Source organism: Equus caballus, chromosome 16 (genome assembly GCF_041296265.1).
Source record: "Equus caballus isolate H_3958 breed thoroughbred chromosome 16, TB-T2T, whole genome shotgun sequence".
Classification (NCBI taxonomy): Eukaryota; Metazoa; Chordata; class Mammalia; order Perissodactyla; family Equidae; genus Equus; species Equus caballus.
This window is the reverse complement of record NC_091699.1, coordinates 97628958-97653025: the sequence shown is the minus strand read 5'-3', so window position 1 is coordinate 97653025 and position 24068 is coordinate 97628958. Positions and strand designations below refer to the sequence as shown.

The 24068-nt window shown below is 39.6% G+C and overlaps 1 protein-coding gene across 1 annotated transcript in view; it reads left to right on the top strand.

The window, feature by feature from the left end:
* The window catches only part of GPR149 (G protein-coupled receptor 149), a 62316-nt gene that overhangs the window by 7115 nt on the left and 31133 nt on the right, over positions 1-24068 (top strand). The window contains exon 3 of the mRNA XM_023621145.2: positions 614-1068. Coding sequence (XP_023476913.2) covers positions 614-1068 — 455 coding nt within the window. The remainder of the gene's footprint in view (positions 1-613; positions 1069-24068) is intronic.

The following is a 24068-nucleotide window of genomic DNA, read 5'->3' as shown; positions in this document are numbered from 1 at the left end:
GTTGCCAATCTTTTTTCTTCTTCTTCTTCTTCCCCACAAAGCCCTCCATACATAGTTGTGTATTCTAGTTGTGGGTCCTTCTGGTTGTGCTACATGGGACGCCACCTCACCATGGCTTGATGAGTGGTGCCATGTTGGCGCCCGGGATCCGAACCAGCGAAACCCCGGGCCACCAAAGTGGAGCTCACGAAATTAACCACCTGGCCACAGGGCCAACCTCTATAAATAATATATTTTATCCCCAAATAAAGAAGTGTACAGATAATTGGTAGACTAAAACTGCTAAAACTAAAACTGAATGTATATGAGAGCTTTCTAATTTATGGTTACACTTTTGTTACATAAAACCGCTTTAAAGTCTGCAGGGCCCTTGGGATTTATGTATTTCAAGCCCTTCATTGTGCAAGTGAAAAAGTTAGGCCCAGAGTGATAAGATGACTTGAATTTGTGAGGCATAATTGCTTTTCGTGATTGTCAAGAAGTAAAGGAAGATAGCTTTAACTTCATAGTAATCAGGTTGAATACACTTACCTATTTTTATTCACTATGTATATCCAACTACTGTTTATATCTACCTTCCTAACCAAGGAAATTTGGTTTTGTTTTTACTTAGCCAAGAGGAGAGGCTTTGAATTCAATCTATCTTTCCAACGAAGTTATGGAATTTATAAAATAGCATATGAAGATTACTATGACGATGCTGAAAATTCTACATCATATCACAATCTCATGAACTACGAGTGCAAAACTGCAAAAGACTCTCAGAGAGACTCTTGTGATATCTTCAACGCCATAAAAGTGGAAATCAGCACTACACCCTGTCTGGACAGCTCCACCCTGAAAGGCATCAACAAATGCACGAATACTGATATTACAGAGGCTGAACAGGATTCCCACAGTCAAAGGGGCGTTGATCTGCTTTCTGAAAAAACAGGAGGTGACATTAACTATGAAGAAACCACCTTTTTGGAAGGGCCAGAAAGAAGACTTTCTCATGAGGAGAGTCAGAAACCAGACCTCTCAGACTGGGAATGGTGTAGGAGTAAATCAGAAAGAACCCCTCGTCAGGTACAGTAAAGGTTGTTTTTCATGTCAAATTAAAAGTGAGACCACATATGATAGGCATAAAAAAATTATCAGTTGCTTATTTCATCCTATCATGTCTGAGCTGAATTTCACTTGCCTCGATTAATTTCCATACTACCAGATTTTATTTCAAGGTGTCTTTTGAAGGATTTTTAAATTTTTTTAATTACTTACACATTTTCATTCAAAATCTATACGTTTGGGGATTGGCAGAGCTAAATAGGTTCTTCGAGAAGCGCAGAGCATTCTATTTCATCCTCAAGTAATCTGTCTAAATTCAGACTAGACTCTCAGAACTTGTTTCAAATTAGTTAACTTGTAGGTTCTATTCTTCTCTCTCTCACCCAAAAAGTATTCCACAGTCTCCAAGAGAGGTTTTCTGTTTTTACGTAAAGGCAAATATTTATACGGCTGGGAGTGAGCAGGGGAGGCCGGCTACACCTATACCAGACAGCTTGCCTCTTGGTCCCATTAGAAGTAAAGCCTCTAGTGCTCGGCAGGGAAAAAAGATCTATTCCAGATACCCCCAAGGGGGCCGTGCAAGCCCTGCTGAATGTTCCATCCCTTTAAGGATGGAAGAATGGTTTTACAATGTTTTCTAAAATTGGAAGAATTTGAGTGTTAATCTCACCCCATTCTCTCTTGGATTCCAGCCTGCCTGGAATGATGGCGGATGCTTCTTATTTTATTGAAATTGTGGTGTGATATCAATAGGAGATTGCTCTCTCAGAGTCTCAGGTCTGGTAATTAAAGGCGCCCTTGCTTGCTTTCCCCACTATTGGTTTACTAGGAAGAGGAGCCTTTTTCTACACAATTTAGTGGAAATCAAAGTCCACTTGCACCTAGTCTCTGGAAACAAAAACGTAATTTCAGAAATATCTGCTAGGAATAATGCATTCGTTGATCAAAAGTATGAACATGTAACACCAACTACAAATATGAGCAGAGTAATCTGAAATTTCCTTTATTCTCATTGATTAATTAAAATGACTAGTCTTACTCTGATATCACTGTTTAAAAGGTAAGTTGAATAGGGGCCTCATGAGCCTCATGGCTCATTAGGCCGTGTTGAGGTGGCGTCCCACATGCCACAACTAGAAGGACCCACGACTGAAATATACAACTATGTACTTGGGGGATTTGGGGAGAAAAAGCAGCTAAAAAAAAAAGGATGGGCAACGGTTTGTTAGCTCAGGGGCCAATCTTTAAAAAAAAAAAAGCAAGTCAGATAATAAAAGAAAATATACAAAAATATTATTAAAATAATTATTCGTGTTATTTAATGATTAGGATCTTGGAAAAAAATCACCAAATATTTACCATAAATTGAAAACTACAGTGAAAAGTATTTTCTTGACAGGACATAATGCTCAGTATTTCTAGAGCAAAATGGTACCCCAGCTAAGAGGATAATCCCTACAATTTCAAATGTGTGCACATGTGTGTGCGTGTGTGTGTGTGTGTACACGTCCCAATAATGTGCTACGCCCCGACCCCATCCATGCTTACCCCTGAGGGCGTATAGCCATCTTGAATCTTGCTCCTGCTTTTAGTTTTCTTGTGTTATCACAAATGAACATACTTCTAACAGAGTACGTTGTTTAGTTTTGCTTCTTCCGAGCTTTCTAAAGATGGTGTCATACTGCACCAATTGCTTATCATACTGTGTCTGCTCTTTTTGTACTCAACATTATTTTAAATGACTCCATTTTCTTATGCTTTTTGTGAAAACTTTGGGAATTATCATCTAAAAATATCACAACTTACAGCCCTCATTTAGAAGTTTTGGTTCTAGTTTGGAGAATGTAAGCAATTACCAACACTGAGAAACTTGTCAAAGGGTCAGACAGTGTTTCCATGTAAGTACATTGTCCTACAAGGATGAAGAATCACGACTTACCCGCAAACCTCTGTAAATCATAAAATAAAATGATTTAGGGGCCGGTCTGGTAGCACAGTGGTTAAGTTCGCCCACTCCACTTCAGCAGCCCGGGGTTCGTGAGTTTGGATCCCGGGCATGGACCTACACACCACTTGTCAAGCCATGCTGTGACAGGTGTCCCACATATAAAGTAGGGGAAGGTGGGCATGGATGTCAGCTCAGGGCCAGTCTTCCTCAGCAAAACAACAATAGTAAATCCTTAAACCACAGGCTGATGTTATTGGTATGACCTTCCCTTGGCAAAACTGCCTATGGCCTTTAAGGTTAACATAACCAAAACACACTAGGGTTGAAAAGCTTATGAGAATGCTCCCTATGACCCGAGACGGGTTTCTGCTCTCCCCTGTTCTCCACCAGCAGGCATTTCAGGGCGGGAGGTGGTAACTTGAAGCACTGCCATTTCCTCCTTTTCTTCCAGGCGCCCTCTGTGCTCTGCAGGCAGCGTTAACTCGTGCGTCTTGCAGTGATACATTCAGCTGCGGTGGACGTGGCAGTGACTCTGAAAACACTCTCTCTTTTGATTTTCTACAGTTGTACTTTCAAATATTTAGGCTCAATCTATCAGCTCCTATCTAATGGTGCTAATTGAATGTGTATGTTCTTTGTTTTTAGGCTTTTAAAAACAGGTTTGATTTAAAATATATTTAGTGAGTCCCATTTTATTTTTACAATACATGTTGCTTCATTTTTTATTAGCATTTATGTTAGCGAACAAATTCTCAGTGTGTCTTGTTGGCAATCCTGGTGGGAGTGAGTGTCAGATGGTTACAGCGAAAGGAAGATTCTGGTAGGATGGCTTCAGTGAGTTTAAATGTGATCCAGTGAAACTGATGAGAGTTGAGAGTGTAAGACTGAAATTCAGTGTTAAACTTAGCCACACAATCGCTTCTTTTTGGACCCCTATTAGCTAGAATCCTAGGCTGTTCACTGTTAAGATGTTCAGAGAAAAATAGTCATAAATGTCAGGGTTCTTCAGTTACAAAGTTTCAAAGTGGTAGCCATAGTATGATTGTTCCTCAAATGAAGTAATAATTCTCCAGAATCCAAAAGTGTTGTCATCTGTGAATAAAGAAATTAGACTTATACAGTAATTTAGTGGCTTGTGGGTAATCACTCTAATTTCCTCTTTTAATATTTACACTCACCAAATTACCCATGGATTCCGTTTTCTTTTCCTTTCATGTGTTATTGGAGAGCTCTAGAAACTCATGTATTCGTTTTTGCAAATCAGAAACAAAGATATGCTGTTAACTATGCCACTTAATCCCAGTTATAATCCTATCATCAAAGCATCGGAAAGGTTCAAGGTTCTTCATTATGCCACTAGAATATGGAAAAACAGATTCTAAAATGATCCTTCTCAAGTGAGAGACAAACGGGGTAAGGGATTGCATTTGAATTAGTACATAACCCATTCAGCATAAGGACGAAAACCCAACAAGAACTAACTTTAAAGTCACCTGAGAACCAAAGAAATTTTATTTCCATTTGAAGGAAAATGTTTTCACTATCTAAAAACAGTTCTACAAATCAAAGTTGTGCTGTCGGTTCACAGAGTTCGGTGGCAACATTGGTTTCTATACTCTTTTTTAATGTTATTACTTCTTTAAATAATTTTCATAGGAAAGTGTGGAAACCCAAAGTCCAACTAGACTATTTTGGATCCTTTGGATCAGAGCTTCTCAAAGTTTAGTGTGCAAATAAGGCAAATGGGGATCTTGTTAAAATGTAGATTGTGATTGAGTAAATCTGAAGTGAGGTCCAAGCTTTTGCATTTCTAACAAACCCCCAGGTGGCCCCAGTGCAACATCAGGTTCCCCCCAGACCTGCAGGATCAGAATCTCCGCCGGCTCAGATGCCCATTAAAATTCCAGAAACCCAGCTGTAGCCTCTGGTCACCAGGAGATGGATACTAGGTTAAAGAACAGGGCAAAATTAATCCTTTTCACTTAAGATATGCCCCATGAGGTGAAATAAGACTAGAAGAAAATACCCCGACACACATATCTATTTCCTCTCCCTAAACAACATACGTGTTCTCTTTTCATTTAAAAAAATAAAATGTTAAAAAAATAAATTAGGGGGGCTGGCCCCGTGGCAGAGTGGTTAAGTTCGCGCGCTCTGCTGCAGGCGGCCCAGTGTTTCGTCGGTTCGAATCCTGGGCGCGGACATGGCACTGCTCGTCAGACCACGCTGAGGCAGCGTCCCACATGCCACAACTAGAGGAACCCACAACGAAGAATACACAACTATGTACCGGGGGGCTTTGGGGAGAAAAAGGAAAAAATAAAATCTTTAAAAAAAAAAAAAATAAATAAATAAATAAATAAATAAATAAATTAGGGTAAGATGTTAGTGTTTCCCATGAGACTCTTAACTTAAGAATTGCAAATGCTTAATCTTGTTCTCTGAGTAATTTTTGACATTTTTAACTGAAGTGACCATAGGAGAAAATTCACTTACCAGCTCCTATTTGTAGCCTCAAGGCAGTCATCCTAAAAAATGACTATCTGGAGTATAGATATTTTATGTTTGGCTACATCCATTTGTTTGGAGTGGTTACTCACTATTCAGAGACCTGAAAAATTGTTACACTGCTTTTTTTTTAAAAAACTTTTTGAGGCTTCATTGTTTTATGATTATAAAGTAATATAATTATTGTAGAAAATTTAAAAATTGTTGATAAGCAAAGAAAAAACACCCACTTCCGACCATTCCAAGTTAACTACTGTTTATATTTTATCATGTAAAATGTTAGACTCTTTCCCATGCTCGTATTTTTACTTTTGCCACAATTGGGACCCTGCTGCAGTTACTGCTGTGGAATCTACCCTCCTTAAGAGTGTAATTTTCACCTGAGTTCACTTGTTTGAGTCTTTTTTTGTGATTATCTGGTATAGTTTAGAATGGCTTTTTGGAATGTGGCTGAAAACTATCCATGAGTGTGAATTTTTTCTCCAGAATTCAAAGTCTTGGAAGTTGAAGCGAAGGGAGTTGCATCGTAAACTAATTCACATATTTCATAACATACCTTGTGATCCTCACAGCATGCCCCATTTGCTGAAATTAAGTACAATGGAGCTAACTGTTCAATTTCTTTCTACAAAGTCAAGGGGATAAACATTGGATCAAAGTTTGTGGCGAATCCTATAATTCACCTTTTAAGCTAAGAGTTCTGTCAACATTCTCTAAAAAGCTCATGGTTTAAAGAGACTTTAAAGCTATGAATCGGACCACCCCTTTATGGCTTGAATCTCTTTACAACCTCCCACTGAGTGATTCTTCCTTACTTGAACTCAAGTGGCTGAAAGCCCACTCTATTTTTTAAACTTTTTATTGTGAACTAATTTTGGATTTACCAAACAGTTTCAAAAATAGTACAGAGAGTTCTAATATATCCTTCATCCAACTTCCACTAATATAGCATGTCACATCACAATAATGTAATTGTCAGGAAATTAATTTCTAGACCTTATTTCAGTTTTGCCTGTTGTCCTGCTGATGTCCTCTTTCTGGTCCAAAATCTAATTCCCGGGCCCATATTGCATTTGTGGTCATGTCTCCTCCAATTTGTAGCAGGTACTCAGCCTTTCTTTGTCTTACATGACTTTGAGACTTTTGAATACTATCGACCATTTTGTTTTGTTTTGTTGCTGGAATATCCTTCAATTTGTAATTGGCTTATGTTTTCTGTTGATTAAATTAAAGTTATGGATTTTGGACAAGAATACCACAGAAGTGATGTTTGTCCTTCCCAGAGCATCATGTCAAGAGTACATGATGTCGATATGTCTTAGGATGGTGATGAAACTTTGGTCACTTCGTAAGGGTAATGTCTGCCAGATTTCTCCATGTAAAGTTACTATTTTCCCCTTCGTAACTTATAAGTACCTTGTGGAGAGACTTTCTGAGACTATACAAATATTCTGTTGCATATCATACTTTTGCCCACTAATTTTAGCATTCATTGATGAATCTTGCCTGCAACACTTATGTGAAGGTGATTTTCTATTTCTGCCATTCCTTCTATATTTATTATTGGAATTCTCCTGTAAGAAAAAGCTATCTCTTCTCCTCCATTTGCTTGTTTATTTTTATTAGCCTAGCTTCATAGATATTTATTTTTATCTATACGTTATAAGCCATACTATTATTATTTCCTTTGTTACTCCAGTTGTCCTAGATTTGGCCACTGGGAGCTCCACAGGTTGATGCCTGTATCTATTCAACATGCTATCCTCATCTTTTTAAATACTTCCTTACTTTCTAGCAGCACAAGATATTCTAGCTTCATCTTGTATTTTCCCTGACCCATCCCTGGAATCAACCGTTTTTAAAAAGAGTTCTGGTTCCTTGTATTGGAGAATGGTCTTTAGAAGCCAACATCGGTGTGCTGGGTGTGCTCATTGCCACTGGGGTGTTGTTGGTTCTAGACCTTGTCATTGGATACATCTAAGAAATACACACATGTGTGCACATGGGCACATCTCTATTTTTATAGCAATTTCTCTGCATAAATATTTTAAAGCCACGAGTTTATCCTGATACCTCCAAGTCCAATCAAATTCCACAGAGTTCATTCATATTTTTCTCTTTTCTTACTCGTTATTTCTTTTTCTAACAGTGAGAAAACTGGCTTTCATCCTCCACAAATATATTTACTTATTTGCTCAATCCTGGTACACACATAAAGTCATTTTAGAATTGCTAACCCACACCCCTGTGGGGAAAAAATATTAACTAGAGTATAATAATTGTCTTCACTTTATCTTTATCTTTAGTTTTATCTTTAATCTTACCATTTAGGGTCAAAATACAGTCTTCCATATTTACTTCAGCTAGTTCTTCTCATTTCCATTCCGTTCATTTTGTATTACATTCTGAGCTCCTCCTATGTTCTTTTTGACTTTGATAATTTATGTTTAAGTGAAACATCCCCATGTTTCCAAGATCAGGACTACATTTCCCATTCTCCCCACCCTGTTTCCTCCTGTCCCCGTAAGTAACCAATCTCACAGTTTTTGGTTTAACCATCCTATATTTCTTTTTGCACAAATGAGCAGATACACGCATGTATTCCTATATCTCCTTCTTCCTTACATATACTCTTCTGCACTTTGCTTTTTTCACTAAACAGGATATCCTGGAAGTCACTCCATATCAGTTCATAGAGATCTTCCTCATTCTTTTTTATGGCTGCATAATAATCCATACTGTGGCTACACCATAGTTAATTCAATCACTCTCTTATGTGGGCTGTAGGTGTTTTCTAATGTTTTCCAATTAAAAACAATATTGCAGTGAATAACCTTATGCATATGTATTTTCATATTGTTGGAGGTGTATCTTCAAGAGAAATTCCTACAATTAGGATTTCTGAGTCAGAAGGTAGTGTAGTTTTGTTAGGAATTGCCAAATTCCCCTCCAGAAGGGTCATATCAGTTTGGACTCCCACCAGCAATGTGTAACAGAGGGTCCTTTTCCTTACCGTCTCATAATGGAATATGTTATCATGCTTTTTAAACTTTCCCAGTCTGATAGGAGAGAAATGATATCTCAGTGTTGTTTTAAATTACATTTACGTAATTATAAGTGAGTTTGAATAGCTTCCATATGTTTAAGTGCCTTTTTTATTTTTTATTTTTTGTAAATTGTTCCTATCTTTTCCCCATTTTTCTATTGGGTTTTTGTCCCTTTGTCCTTCCATTTTTAAGAGTTCTTTATATATTAGGGAGATTAGTCTGTTGTCTGTGATGCATATTGCAAATATTTTTTCCTACTTTGTCAGTTGTCTTTTGTTTAGGGTGTCTTTTAGCATGCAAAATTTTTAAATTTGTTTATAGTGAAAATGACCAATCTTTTATTTAACTGCCTCTGCATTTTGAGTCATGGAAAGCCAATTTAAATGGATTTCACCTGTGTTGTCTTCTAGTATTTGTATGGTTTCAATTTTTACATTTAGATCCCAGATCCGTTTGGAATTTATTTTGTATTTGGTGCAAGATATGAATGTAGTTTTCACTTTTTTGCAAATGGTTACCCGTTATTTATTAGAAAGCATCATTCATCTAAAAGTCAATCATCACCCACTGTTTGAGATACTGTGTATCTCTTCTGGTACATCTACACATTCACCTGGGCTTTCTCTTCTGCTCACTACTTGTCTATCCATGCGCTGGTGTCTCATTGTTTTAATTAGGAAGCTATTATACTGAGTTTTAATGTCTATTTTTTTTTCTTTTTCAGTATTTTTCTTGCTATTCTTGCATATTTGCTTTTTTATATCAAACTTACTTCCAACTTATCTAACTCCATAGAAGAGCTCCATCAGGATTGTGTTAAATTTATAAATGAGTTCAGAAAGAACTGACATCTTTATGATGTTGAGTTGCCTTATCCAAGAACAGAGGATATCTTTCCATTTGTTCTAGTTTACTCTTGTATATTCCTCCTGAAATATTTTAAAGGCTTTTTCTATAAATTTTATGCATTTTTGTTCAGTTTATTCTTAAATATTCATTCTTCTTTGTTTTCACTGCAAATGAGGTTTTCTCTACCATCATGTCCTCTAATTGGTTGGTTGTGTATATTAAGGATATTGATTTCCGCCTGTTAATATCATACCTACTACACTACTGAATTATTTTATTTTTTCAATAAAACCATTGATTATCTAGGGTGTTCTCGATATACTATCCTATCATCAACTAATAGAGATAGTTTTTCTTCTTTATCAATTCTTATGCCTCTCTTTGATTTCTTGTCGCTGGTCGATTGGCTAATGCCTCTAGAGCAGTGTTGGACAAGGGAGGAAAAGGGCACCTGTGCTTGTTCCTGCTCTTAGGAACGGCTTCTGATGTTTTCCCATCAAGGAAGACACTGGCCCTCACTACTGTGTAAGGCAGCTAATTTAATCTATTGATGATCGTGATGATAACTAATACTCACTGAGTGCTTGCCATGTGTCACACACGGTTCCAAGCACTGGACATACAGTTGCTCATTTAGTACTCACAGAGACTGTCTGGTTGATATTGTTACCCAGTTTCACAGATTAAAAAACGGAGGTACAGAGAAGCTAAGCCTAGAGTCTCCCAGAGCCTGGGAGCAAACTCAGGCCATCTGACTCCATGAACCGTCCACATATCCCTGCCATAACTGCTTCAGAGAGATCGTTTTGATGGTTAGCACTAAATTCTAGTCTATTCCCCTTCATACAGGCAGACTACTGTCACCTGGGAAACCTTTAAAAACGCTCTGAACCCACTCACAGAAATTCTGATTTAATTGGTCTGGAGTAAGATTTGAGTATCAATATTTTTTAAAGTTCCTTGCATGTGGATATTTTTGAATTATATAATCAACAAATGACTTGTATTTATAATATATAATTTATAAAGAACACCAACAAATCAGTAAGAAAATGATAGACAGACGATAGTATATGAGCAAAGACTTAAACTGATAATCCACATAAGGAAACCCAAAGAGCCATAAACGTGTATAAAGATGTGCACATCGCTAATCATCTAGAAAGCTCAGTTACGATTGCAGCGAGAGACCCCCGCACACCCACCGGAATAGCTAAAATTAAACCATCTGACAGCGCCGGAGTCGGTGAGAGAGTGGAACAACAAGAGCTCATGTAACTCCTGGTCGAGTAAACTGTTAAAATCAGTTTGCAAAACAGTCTGGCAATATCTACAAAAGTTAAATACATACTTGCCTCGGCCCCAGCAATTCCGCTCTTGAGTGTACACCCTAGAATGGCACTGTCCAGTGCGGTAGCCTCTAGTCACACGTAGCTATTTAAATCTAAATTAATTACAAAATTGTTTTGAATTTAAAATTCAACTCTTCAGTTGCACTACCCACAGCTCAAGTGCCTGTATCCGAACGTGGCTGGGGGCTACTGTCCTGGACGGCACAACTACGAGACATGCCACCCTTCAGTGCTGTTGGTCAGCGCTCCCCTGGGCCATGTTTGCTTCTAACAGCCCCACGTTTACGGACAGACCAAAAGTCTATCAACATTAGAACCGATGAGTAAATTGTGGAATATTTCTACAATAGAATGCCTCGCTCAGAAGAGTATTTTCCATGAAGCCAAGGAAACTTAAACTTTAGGCCCCTCACTCCCCCTGACCTCTTCCAAGGCTAGGAGGCACCTTAGCAATGTGTTCATATGCACACATGTTTTTATAAAATTCGCAAAAACAAGATTTGTGTGTTCTTTTTCTTAAAGAACGCAAGTAAGGTAAGCTTCAAGACCATCAAAATCTGGTTCAATTTCATTGTTTAAAAACAATGAAACTTAGCAAACTAAAGCTACACAAAATGTGAACGAGTTTTGCACATACAATAAAAGAAACATGACAGAAAAGGAGCCCGTGCTCTAGGACTGTGTTTAATGAGGTCTGAAAGCAGACACAACTAAACGAAATGGCTTAAGCATACGTACAAAAGTGGTGCAACCACAAAGAAGAGCTGGGAGGTGAGTATCGTGGAAGTCTGAGTGGTGCTCACCTCCGGAAAGAGAATAAGGAAGACACACACATGGGGCCCCCAGTGCTGAAGGGTCCGCTTTCTCATCCCAGGGGGGTTATGCTCTCGTGTGCTCCCCGTCTATCCTTATTGCTCTCTTGAAGGTGTGTTAGGGTTCACAATTTTAAAACAGTTAAAAATAAATAGTTTGCCTAGAGGATTCAGGTGAGCCTCTCTGCCCTGGGCCTCTCGCCATGTCTGCTTCTGCCTCTCGGGCCCATCCAGAGCCCCTCTGTTCTCTACCACCTGCTGCTAAGTTGATGGAGTGAGGTCATCCAGTTCTTCACATTGCTGCCTTTTCTCCTCTATGCTGACTGAACACTCTCACTTTCCTCATGATCGTTCACTCACGGTTCCCACAGCCCTGGAGTTATGTAAAGCCCAGATTCAAACGGAATATTCAGTTGTCTTTCCCCGTTTACTCTGTGACTGCACTTTCCTTCTTGCATCTAAGATCACACTCATATACACGGCAGCCACACCGCATGGCTGGTGTTTCACATCCGCTCACACCCTGAAGCCCTCATGCTCATCTGGCTGCCTAGACACATTGCACATGTGGAGTCTGCTGTTTGGACCCGATCATATCTTATCTCTGTTCAGTTTCATCTTGTTCCATTTAGCCCACTCTTTCGCTTTTTAGTTTTTTTGGTGATGAAGATTGTCCCTGAGCTAACATAGGTGCCAGTCTTCCCCTATTTTGTATGTGGGAAACTGCCACAGCATGGCATGATGAGTGGTATATAGGTCTGCACCCAGGATCTGAACCCACAAACCCCGGGCCACTGAAGCAGAGCACGTGAATTTAACCGCTGTGCCACCAGGCTGGCCCCTTCCACTATTTTCAATAGCCTTTCTAATGCTATCAAAATGCTTTCAGATGCTGATGCTAAGAGCCGATTTCTATACTGTCATTCCCAAATTTGTGTCACCCATGGATTCAGTAAGTCATATTTTTATTCAAATTGTTGATTAAAAATGTGGAGCAAGACAGGGCCCAAGACGGAACCTTGCTGCACATACAGACACAAGTCCTCTCGTTCATTTCGTTTATTCAAAGACAACTTCAGTATTGTGGTTCCAGTGGTTATTGATCTTCTTAGTTCCCCTGCAGCCAATATATTTTTACCCCCTCTTGTTCACATGGATGTCATTAGGATGTTATGAGATGCTTTACTGAAGTACTAGTATAAAATTTTCTAGTGTGTTTCTTTTATCTGCCGTTAGTGTGTCTATTCAGTGAATATCATTCATAGAAACACAATGGGTATAAAGATGTAAGTGCCTGCCTTCAAGTTCCTCACAGCCAAGTGTAGGAAGTAGCCTTTCAAGCAAACAGCTGCACCCCAGTGAGAAAAGAGCGCACAGAATGTGGACAATGTGCTTTTAGACCACTGAGGATGGAGTGATGAGCCCAGCAACCCTGGAAGAAAGGATCTGGTCTAGAAGATGTGGTCTTAGTGAGCTCGTACTGTGTCATCGTCTTATAACTTCTTTTTCTTGGCTCTCAAACTCTGTCCTTTCATCAGTAGATCTTAGAAACTTTCCAAGAATTGGCATAGAACCGCTTGTCTAGTCTGTTGACTCACTTCTCCCCATTTGAAGTAGGAGAAACATTTGCACATCTGCAGTGTTCCGTGTGCCGTTACTGGAAGGTCCTCCGCCAGGTTTATACACCTCTTCTGGGAACTCGTGGTGCAGTTCTTTTGAGAGAGGAGTCTTGCACCCTCCTGCAGCAGCAAGGTCGTCTCCTGCAATTTCTTGTTTTAAATTGTGCTTCCTTTCCCCTCACAGTATTTCCTTTATGTTTCAAAGGTCCCTTACAGAGGACACAAGCAGATTAGGAGCCGAGCACGTCTGCGTTCTCCGCGTTCTCCGCGTCACCCCATGACCTGCCGACGCTGGCTCCAGCAATTAGCCCACACCTTTCTTTGGTCTTCTGATCTGAATGAGTTTCCAAAGGCCCTTTTGGTTGCCCTGAGTCTTTTCACAAGCTACAGTTCATTTTCTCCATTCAGCTTTCCTAACACCAATCTTCCCCTCTTTACCAACGAATCATTTCTCTATTGGTCCCCCTGAAGCCTAACATGAACTGCATGGCATTTTTTTTCTTTTTGAGGAAGATTAGCCCTGAGCTAACATCTGCTGCCAATCCTCCTCGTTTTGCTGAGGAAGACTGGCCCTGAGCTAACATCCTGCCCATGTTCCTCTACTTTATATGTGGGATGCCTGCCAGAGCATGGCTTGCCAAGCAGTGCCATGTCCGCACCCGGGATCTGAACCGGCGAACCCAGGGCCACCGAAGCAGAACATGCGCACTTAACCACTGTGCCACCTGGCCGGCCCCTGCATGGCATTTTTAAGATACAATCTTCTTTTCTTCCTTAACTGGATCACTTACAGTTACACAGCCAGAATTGTAGTCTGGACTCACATATCTAGATTTTCTGGGATTTTTTTCACATTTGCTTTCTAAAAGTTTGAAGGTACACAGCTTCTGGACAGCATATATTCTAGGAATCAATAGTCATTTTCCTCCTGATGTGCCCAACACGTCCAATTTTGCCAGTCATTTCTCCTTATTGGTCAGAATCAGATTCTGAGAAACTGTTCCCGATTGCCTCCTGTACTCTCCGTGAGATAAAACTGTCAGCAGAGCAGCAGTAAAATAAGCTGGATGACCTGCTTTATGGTTAAGCTGTCTGCAAGCAGAATCACCGGAAAACACTGCCTCGCCTCTGGGCGAACACAGACTCTGCTTTCTGAATGTGTCTCTACTGAAGAGCCACCTTTCCTGCATGCGAGCCACGATTCAGAAATCTAAATTCAGCCACTGGCACTACCTGCAAAGCCAGAAAAGCTTTCAAATAAGTGGTAAATTAGTACCACTTGCTAACAAGTCACCAATTTTAAGCAGTTACAGGAATAAAAGAGGAAAAACCTTCTAAGAATTTTAGAAAATAGCTGTTTTTTGCATTTCATCCTTTGAAGAAAGATAACTTTGAACCAGCCCCCTCCTCCCGTGAATCATACAGCTGTAAGCGGCTAGACCAGGACTCAAACACATTTATCATCCTGTGAAACAGCAACAATTCTATAGTCTTTTGGTGTAAAATATAGTATTTTAGTGTAACGTTTAGGCTCTTATGGGATGTTGCAGGTGGAACACGGGCTTTGGAAACAGCCAGGCCCGAGTTCAGTCTTGCCTCCACGTCTCTGTATCCCCGTATCCTCATTGATAATATAGGGAAATGGTAAAACTCACACTATGAAGATTAGATAGGATAATGTATATCAGATACTTATTTTGGTGGATGGTGCATATTCAACACACCACGTTTGACACTGTTATTCATTCATTGAGCAGCTATTCATCGAACGCATACTAGGTGCCAGGCCCTATGCGTGGTGCTGGTGATAGATGGAGCAGTTAACAGAACAGACATCCTCTCTGCCATCATGGAGTTAATTCCTAACAGAGAAGAGAAAAATTAAACAAATGAGTATTTAGTAAGTAGAGGGTATAAAGAGACTGTCTGACTGGAAACCTAGGAAAGGCCTCCCAGAGTATAAGGCATTTAAACCCAGACCTGGAGGACGAGCAGGATTTCCCCATGCAAAATGGGGGGAACACATCCACGAAAAGATCTGTCAGACTCTGAAGCCTGTCTTCTTTGTTTGATTCCTTCATCTCTACAATCTTATAATAAAAAAATGAAGATGACAGACATCCTAGATGCATTTCCACAAATCTACTGAGTAGCTTTAAATTTCCCACAAAGATATACATATGAAATGCTTGTCAACTGAATATAACTGAATTCCACAACCTTAGTTAGGTGGTTCTACAACTTCTGATTCACTGCAGTAAAAATGAGATGGGAATCTCTCAGGAATGATGTCATCTAATTCAATACACTATAGTACTGTGTCACCAGGGGAGGATCCAGGATTTTTATAGAAAAAGCATCAGAATGAAAATCTTGTAGAAGGGACATCTAGAAGATTTGTCTTAAAATGGTGTTTAACTCGCTGGTTCTGATGTTAAGTTGTGTTAAGTTCACTGGTTTCCACTGGAGAGCAGATTTGTTGAGGTGGCTTTGGGAGCACAATGAAGAATTTTGGAGAGGATGTGAACACCCTCCCTTAGACTGTCCATTGGCACAACCACTACATGTCACATGAAATACCTTCTAGGCCAATGTAACCTCTTTGGCCTTTAATAAGCTCATGAGAGCACTGTGATGATTCAATATTGGGATATAAATGATTTCAAATACAACCATTTACATATGCATATTATTACAATAATATAGAAGCTTCAAGTGAGAGACCTTCAGATGTGTATGCATCTCATACGGTACAGACTCTTATATACTGTTAAATTAATGAACAAATGTCGGTGAAGGCAATTGTGTGTTTCAGGCCAGAGTGTAGAGGGGACTTAGGTGTTGGTAACAGTCATTTTCCTGCTTCCTGGTAGAGAGAATTCAGCGTGGTAAATGGCAAGGACTTCTCAAGAATAGTGCCACAAAGATACCTCAGGCCATGCCCTCAAATGCTTCAAACTTGCACCTGGGTAAATGGACCGTCTATCTCTGGCCAGAGGAAAGCTGCCAACAGCTCTGGAAACACTGGGAATTTTGATTCCAACGTGGAGAGTTAAGTTCCAGGAGGGGTTTGGGTTCAAGAGAGTATCCAGTATTGTTAGAAAAGAGGAGTCCAAGACTAGTTTAAGATAAAGGTGATGTTTATTACACTAAGTGATGATTGACAATTCTTAAACATTTGTGGGAAATGATAGCTTATCACTGCCTTTTCTTATCTTCAAAATATTAACTTTATAGTAGCATTTATTCACTCTCTAATGTTACTCTAGCTCAACTTTTACATGAGAATTATATTTTGTACAAAAGTGAGGAAAAAATCATTGTAGCCTGGATCTTTGACAAGATATTCACATAATGAAGACAAGCTTTGACTTGTGTTTAATGAACCTGATCTCTGGAGAAGAATCTAATAAAGGAAAACATTCGACATCCAGCCAGAGGTTCTCAGCCCCACCTTGACATTAAAATCACGTGGGGTGCTTTTAAGAAATACCAGGACTCAGGTCCCACTTCAGACCAATCAAATGGATATCTCAGCTGGTTGAATCTAGTATTCAGTATTTTTTAAATCAATGATTCCAGTGAGCAACCTCGGTTGACCACCGCTACTCTATACTTTATAAAGCAAAGTTATAAAGTAATGAGAAAAACTGCCCGAATTGTAATTAGATCTCTTCCTCCACTTCTTCTTTTTACTGGAGTCACGTTCATGAATGGGATGAGACATCATTTCATACTTTAATGTGAACAGATGGTGAACACTAGGCAGGGTTGACTTGACTCAGTCATTCTTCAGTTGGCCAAGTCAACCAAGTGGTGACAACCATGAGCATCACTGAACAAATGGCGTTGCTTCCTCTGATTCAGTTCCCACATGGATGAGATGAGTCATGGCCACTTTTAACGATTTAAGATCCAAGAGCATGAATGGAAATAGTTGGGCTTTTGAATTTGTCATTTCAGCCAAATTTCACTTGTAGTAATTATGTTCTGCTTACCTCATTTCCCATGATGTTTCAGGGCTATTCTTTCTTTCTTTTCTTTTTTTAAATTACACTCAAATCTTCCTGTTCTTAGCTGTGTATATTGGGAAAACATAACGGTTTCAACTCAGATACAAATAGAAATAATCATTCTAAATTATCTATTTTCTAGTTTAGGATAAAAGGTCATGAAAAATATCAGAGAGAGATGAAATTGACACAACTTTGCTGACCCCATAAAGCAGCTCTCCTCTCCAGTGAGTCTTTATTTCAAAGAGTAAAGATTCTTCCCTTTTAAAGCCTTTAAGAAAGTCTGGATCAGAAGAAAAAAGGTGCTTTAACTTTCCCTAATCATAATCTCAATCATTATTTGTATAGCACTTAACAATGTATAAAGAACTTTCACATGTATTGCCTAATCTTATCTTCCCTCTGGATAGTCACAGATGTTTTCATCTGCTTTGAGAGATAAGTAAATTGAAATGAGATTAATATTCCAGTGGTGTAAATATGTATCTGGGAATATGCCTATGTACCTTTATTATAAATTTTACTGATATAAAGGATATGTAGCACACAATTTACAAATAATGTTAAAACAGACACTACTCTTTATTGTAAATTCCACATAGCCACTGGACTCTCACAGAACGCTTTCATTGATTTTGTCAAAATCTTAAATCCACAGCCAACCTATATGTGCAATTGGCAAGTAGATGTCATTCTAACATGAATGTTGGTTAATATCTTCACCCATTGATGAGTAAGATGAAAGTGAAACAACAGAGACATATGTTGTCTTTTGTTGTCATGATATAACGACTTTTATTGAATCACTTAATAGTTTTCAATTTGCTGGTCTCTTCACAATGTGATGACTACAGACAAAACACACTTTTAATTTTAATTTGTATTATTAATATTTTCTCCATTACTTTCGTAAGTCTAGGCAATTAACAAAACAAAAAACTCAAGCACCAATTTGTAGCATTTGCTGACTTTGGTGGTATAAATACTCCCACTACAGCTGATTTCAAGCCACCAACGTAACATCCCTGAATGCAGAGTTAGGCAGAGATGCACAGGAGTATGTTACATAGTATTTCCAACATACAAGTGCAATAGGTGCAAATAATCTCAAGAAAAGGTATAATAACAAAATGTAATAAATAGGAAGTGGTGAGTTTTGAGTATTCATTATTTTTGTTTTTGATAATGTTTAGTTGATTGTAAGTTTATATAATTTAATTTTCAACAACTGGTTCTCAAGATTGCTGAAGATTTCCCAAGTGGGCACAAGCCAGCTCCAGCACACCCTGGCATATTCCATCCTTTAAGAGGACCAACACAAGGCACCCAGTGTCTCACCGCAGGAGCCATGGTCCCTCCATGTCGGCTCTCCTCGACCCCTCCTTCCCCGCCTGCCTTCTCTTGGCATGAGCATTTCTGACTCTATCCCTTCTTGGAACCTGATTCTTTCTGTTTTTCTTTTATCAGTCTGTCCTTTACCAGGCACCTCACCCCAGAATTGATTCAGGCGTTTGATCTTCCTAGCTTGACTCTCAACTTTTCCCAAATAATAGGGACTGGATTTGCTAATAGGGACATGGATCTCTAATCCATGAACGCTTACTTCCCTCCTCCCCCCACTGCTCCCGGTGGACACACAGAGCAGTGGGAAGGGCTCAGACACCCACATCACATGGCTGGTATTATAAACTCAAGGCCACATCTTGTGGTTCAATGTTTAATGATCTTTTTAAAAACTATATTCTTTAAAATAAGAAGGAACTAACTGACAGAGAAGCCGTTCTCATTTTTCACCAGTCTCCCTCCCTACCCTAGGCTGGTGGAAATGATGGATGAAGACTTAGAGGGTGAGCAAAGACAAAGGAAAGAGAGCGAGGGCCTCTAGCCCCACGAAGTCCTTACATAGGTAATAAAACTCTGATCCTAACGTTTGCATTCCTAGAATTATCTCATTCATGCTGAGCTTTATTTGAAATTGTGTCTTTAGAATCATGATGTTTTGTTCACCTTCAGATATAATTTAGATTTTTAAATCCTCTAAATACGATAACTTATCAAATTATATAATGTTTAATTTAGATGGCTAGTTCCTATACTGAGTCACAATAAGTTTTAGATTTAGGGAGCCTTTGAAGTAAAAGAAGAGAAATAAAGTCAACTTATTACAGACAAACATTTTTAAGCATCCCATTGTAATAAGTTAAAAAGTCACAAAACAAAAGAATACATGTGTGTATATATATATATATATATTTGGGAGTATATATTTATAATTAAGAGTACTGTTTCTTTAGTTACATTTTAAAAATATAAATTCCTTAATAATAGAAGCCAATAACATGAGACCTCCTCTATTCCTTGACAGGTAATTAGCTGCTCGACTTTATTTCTTAGTATCTAAGTTACCTGACTTATGAAGTGACAGTAGTTATATTGATCCCCCACTAAACAAAGATTCCCTAATAAGAAATGGAGGTTAATCCAAATAAAAACTTTCAATATAATTTGTAAGTTGAAGCTCATCAGGGCAACATGAAAAGAAAAAATCTGCTTGGAGTGACACACTCCAGTGAGAATCTTACAGAATACAAACCACTTCAGAACTCTTGAGATTTAGGTTCAAAACTAGACACACGCCAGCACATTTACAAATCCTGAACGCTCCTGCCCCTATCTGAGCCTAAGGAATCAGGAAAAGTATTAATAGTCAAGAAATATACAGCTTTCAAACAGTAAATAAATGTTTTGAAGCCCCTGATTGAGTTTTCCTATCAAGAAGTTATTTCACGTGATCTCCTGCTTTCCCACATCTGGTTTTTGGCTGTGTGCATCAAGATTTGGGAAACATTAGCTTGACTTGACAGGGTACATGACTTTTTAGGTATCTGTGGTTTTAGTCTTGCTCTACAAATTACTAAACAACCTGATTCTTAAGCTATTTCCCCAAATCTACCTCTTTGCCTTTCTGTTCACATCCGAAGAACAAGTCAGGTCTGAGGAGTAGGATTTACTTGCTTTTTTAGGTAAGTATTAGTTTTAGCTTCCTAGCAGGTTAATATCCCAACACTGGCTTTTCCTTCTAAAATATTGTAATTTTACAAGTTTCTTCCTCGTTGCAGTCTTTCACATATATGAATTATAGGCTTGCCAATATAAGACAATCTATTTCAGACTTGCACTCTGTAAGAAAGCAGTTACTCTTTTTACAGAGCAGGAAGGGAGGAGTCAGCCTGAATGACAACTGAGAGACAGAAGCTACTCACTGGAGAGTTGGGTTGCCGGGTAGAAGTTATCATTAGGCCTCTGGCAGGGGTTGGTCAATGCCGATCGATGAACACCTGCATATCTGTATAACTGGAATGTTTAAAGCATTTAGATTTGGGTTTAAGCCTTACGGTGTCTAAAACTTTCTTCCAATTGTATTCTAGAATAACTCACATTTGTTAATTTAGTTGTTAGTCTGAATTGGCCATTTCATCTCAGTTGTCTAGGAGCGGGTCTTTTATGCTTTAAAGACGTACTGTCCAATAATGTAGCCGCTAGCCACGTGTGGCTGAACTTAAATTTAAATTAATTAAAATTAAATAAAATTTTAACATCATTTCCTCAGTACACTAGCCACACTTCAAGAGCTCAGTGCTGCATGTGTCTAGTGGCGGCGTCACTGGAGAGTGAAGTCACAGAACATTTCTACCGTTGCAAAAAGTTTGGAAGGACGTGCTCCAGAGCTTCTATGTCTTAAAGCTAGTTTAAATAGCTGAGGTGCACTTCTTTTCTTCTCATCTGTTCCTGCTAAAGTCAGGTTTTTATAAAGAAGAAATCGGAGAGACTCGGGAATCAAATTCCGCCCTGCACACTTCTGACCTAAGATTGGTGCCAACCCAAAGTCGGGAGGCTCCGTCTGCACTAAGATGTCACGGACGTTTGCTTTTTATAATGATCCCAGAAGACCTAGTGTCTCCCTTGCTCATCTCTGATCTGAAGACGCATAGGAGATAGGTCATTTTCAAAGATGATTTGGACCCGTTTCCCTGGTGACTTCAGTGATTTTGATGCACTCCATCTCCAACATAAGTCATCGCTCTTTCCTCTGTGCCTTTTTAAATGCCTCTCTTTCTACCCTCTCTTTAATCATCTTATTGTACTTAAGTGTCTGCCATCTCCTCTTGATTATGACCGAATCTTTGTGTCTCCCAGAGTCTTGCATGGTGCCTGGTGTGGACTTAATACTCCATAATGGTGAATGAATGAATGAATGAATGATCTGGGGCTCAACCACTCTCTCCCAGACTTTCCTACAGGTGGTTTACTTTTCTTGGAACTCTGAGGAAATCCGCCTGTTCTTCTTCCTCCCCGGTGTTACCTCCCACTCCCACCGTCATGCAGACAAAGCGGTTGCTTTATTTTGTTTGAATACCTGTTTATATCTGTGAAGTGTTTAGCTTAACAGTGACGCTGGTTTTCCTGACAGTGGTCAGTTCATCAGGAACCTTCTGTTCTCCCTTGTCTGTGCCATGAATAAGATCCTTCTGTGCTAGTATAGTCAATGTCCAGGTCACACCAAAGGAGTCAAACTCAGGCCAGGAGAGTCGGGGAGGGTAAGTAATGAGTTATGGCCTGTCCTGCTCCTACCGATCCACTCCACAGGCCTTGCTGGGGAGGGGCAGGGCTGTGTTTTCTGAATGCTGCTTCCAAGGCACCAGAAAGTCCTTCCTAAGTCAGTCCTCAGGTAAAAGCGTAGTTGGAGGCCACAGTATTTAGAAACTCAGTAAATTCAGAAATCAGAAATTATAGCTTGGAGTGCAGTGGAACACAGAGAGGAGAGAGACTGAGACAGAGAGAAGTGGCTTGAAATTCTCCTGATACACTCAGGAAAAACAGAAGGATTCCAAATTAGTACTTTTCCCACAAATTACAGTCCATAAAAGTATATATATATATTTTGAAATGTTGCTATTTACTCAGCAATTTATAGTTAATGCCCTATAACTCATTTTATAGATGAGGAAAACTAAATGTAAATGTACTTTAAAATGTAAGGTAACGTAGAATCATTGAGATTTTCGAAATAAGTTAACTGAAACATAAGTTCCAAAGCAACCCAAAAAACCAGTGGTATTTTTTAACATACATTTTATTAAAAACTGTGTATGGATCACACATCAGTATGCTTTCTTCCAACTCAAAATAGGCAAACAATTATTATTTCTTTATTTTAAATACCTCTGCACCTTGAGGCAAGTTACAAAAGTCAGTGGTCCTCCACAAAAATAATGCTCAGGCTTATTTTTCTCACTGTTGTCTTGTCCTTTGCTCCATTGGCCCAGAGTCACATGACAGGGGCTCCAGGATGTGTACTGTTTAACAACAGAAAGCAGCCCAGGTGGGTTGAAAAGGTACATGATTGGTTGTTCTTCTCAGGGTGGATTTTCAGAGCATCGGCACTTTGCTGGCGTGAGGGTAATAACATTCTCTCTAATAAGAAACCTGGTCCTTAGATGTGGTCTCGTTCATCTTCCATCATTCCCATGAGGGAGGAGGAGGTACAGCTCTTTGAAGTTTAATAAGACATCCAGAGACAGCAGACAATTGAGCTAGGGAAGTAACTCAGGCTCGCTGACTCATGCTCCCCCAAAATTAGAGAAGATGGGAGATGTGCCCTATGCTGGCGCCTAGTCAGGTCGAGATCACATCAGGTCATTGATGTAAGCTTGGGTGGTGTGAGGGGAATGTGAGGGTACTTCTGACCAGGCCTATTTTGTCCACTTGACAAACATTCATGGAGCCCAGGGCTTGGGTACTGGTACTGAGATTCAAAGACGATAAGATAGAGCCCTTGTCTCAAGCAACTCAGGGATCAGGAGGGGGGAGGGCACAGCTGAGACCAACACAGCTCTCGTGGGGCCTGGAAGGAGCAACAGTTCACCCTCAGAAAGGGCAGAGGAAGGGAGCAGGTTCCAACACACAGGCCCTGAAAGTCCAGGAACTGTCCACGTCTTGTTTTGGTGTGAAATTTCTATTCAAAAACTGCAGTCATTGATGTTGTTTATATATAGTCAGTTATACATTTTAAAATTGAACATGGAGTAAGCATAGTCCTGAGATTCTCTTCGATATTTATATTACAGGGAAAAAAATGAGGAAAATTTTAACCTTCTTCCAAAAGAGAAAAGTTGAATTTATCCCAGATGGATAGGAGGGAAATATGTAGATTATTATATTTTTAAAATATTGACTCTCCTATTCAGACATTCCTAACTTATTAATTGGAAATGCTTTTGCAAAAAAAATTGATAAATTAATGTGTTTTAGATGACCAAATGTCAGTGTCAGCTCCCTGAGGATTAAATCCTCTGTGGCTGTTTCTTTTTGTCCCAAAGCCCGTTTTCTTCAGCGACATCTTTCACAGAGATACCTAGCCCATGTAGGGTGACAGTCTCTCCGAGGCAAGCCCTCGGTGGATCAGAGAGTGAGAGGTGGTCTCTCCTGAGGGGATGACGGCTGCTGCCCTCAGGATCTGCTTCCCACTACAAAGGGCTTCCCGTGCAGTCGGGGAGACGAATGCGGGCTGACTGAGAAACTCTGGTCTCTTAAAACATGGGTGCAAACAGCCCTCTCCTAAGATCACGGAGCCGCACCAGGACACAGCACCACCCTCCTCCCTCAGTAGAGTGTTCCTTGAGGTCAGGCCTGAACCTTTTTGGTGGGAACTTGTCAGGCTGAGCCTACCCCGTGCAAACAAAGGTAGACAGGTGTGCTGAGTCTTCAGAAACAACGTCGAGCTCTCTCCAGTTGTGTAAGTTGTAATTGTGGGTCTCTGGAGTCAGAGCCAGGTGCTTCGAAGCTGGCACTTTCTAGTTCCAATTTGACTAT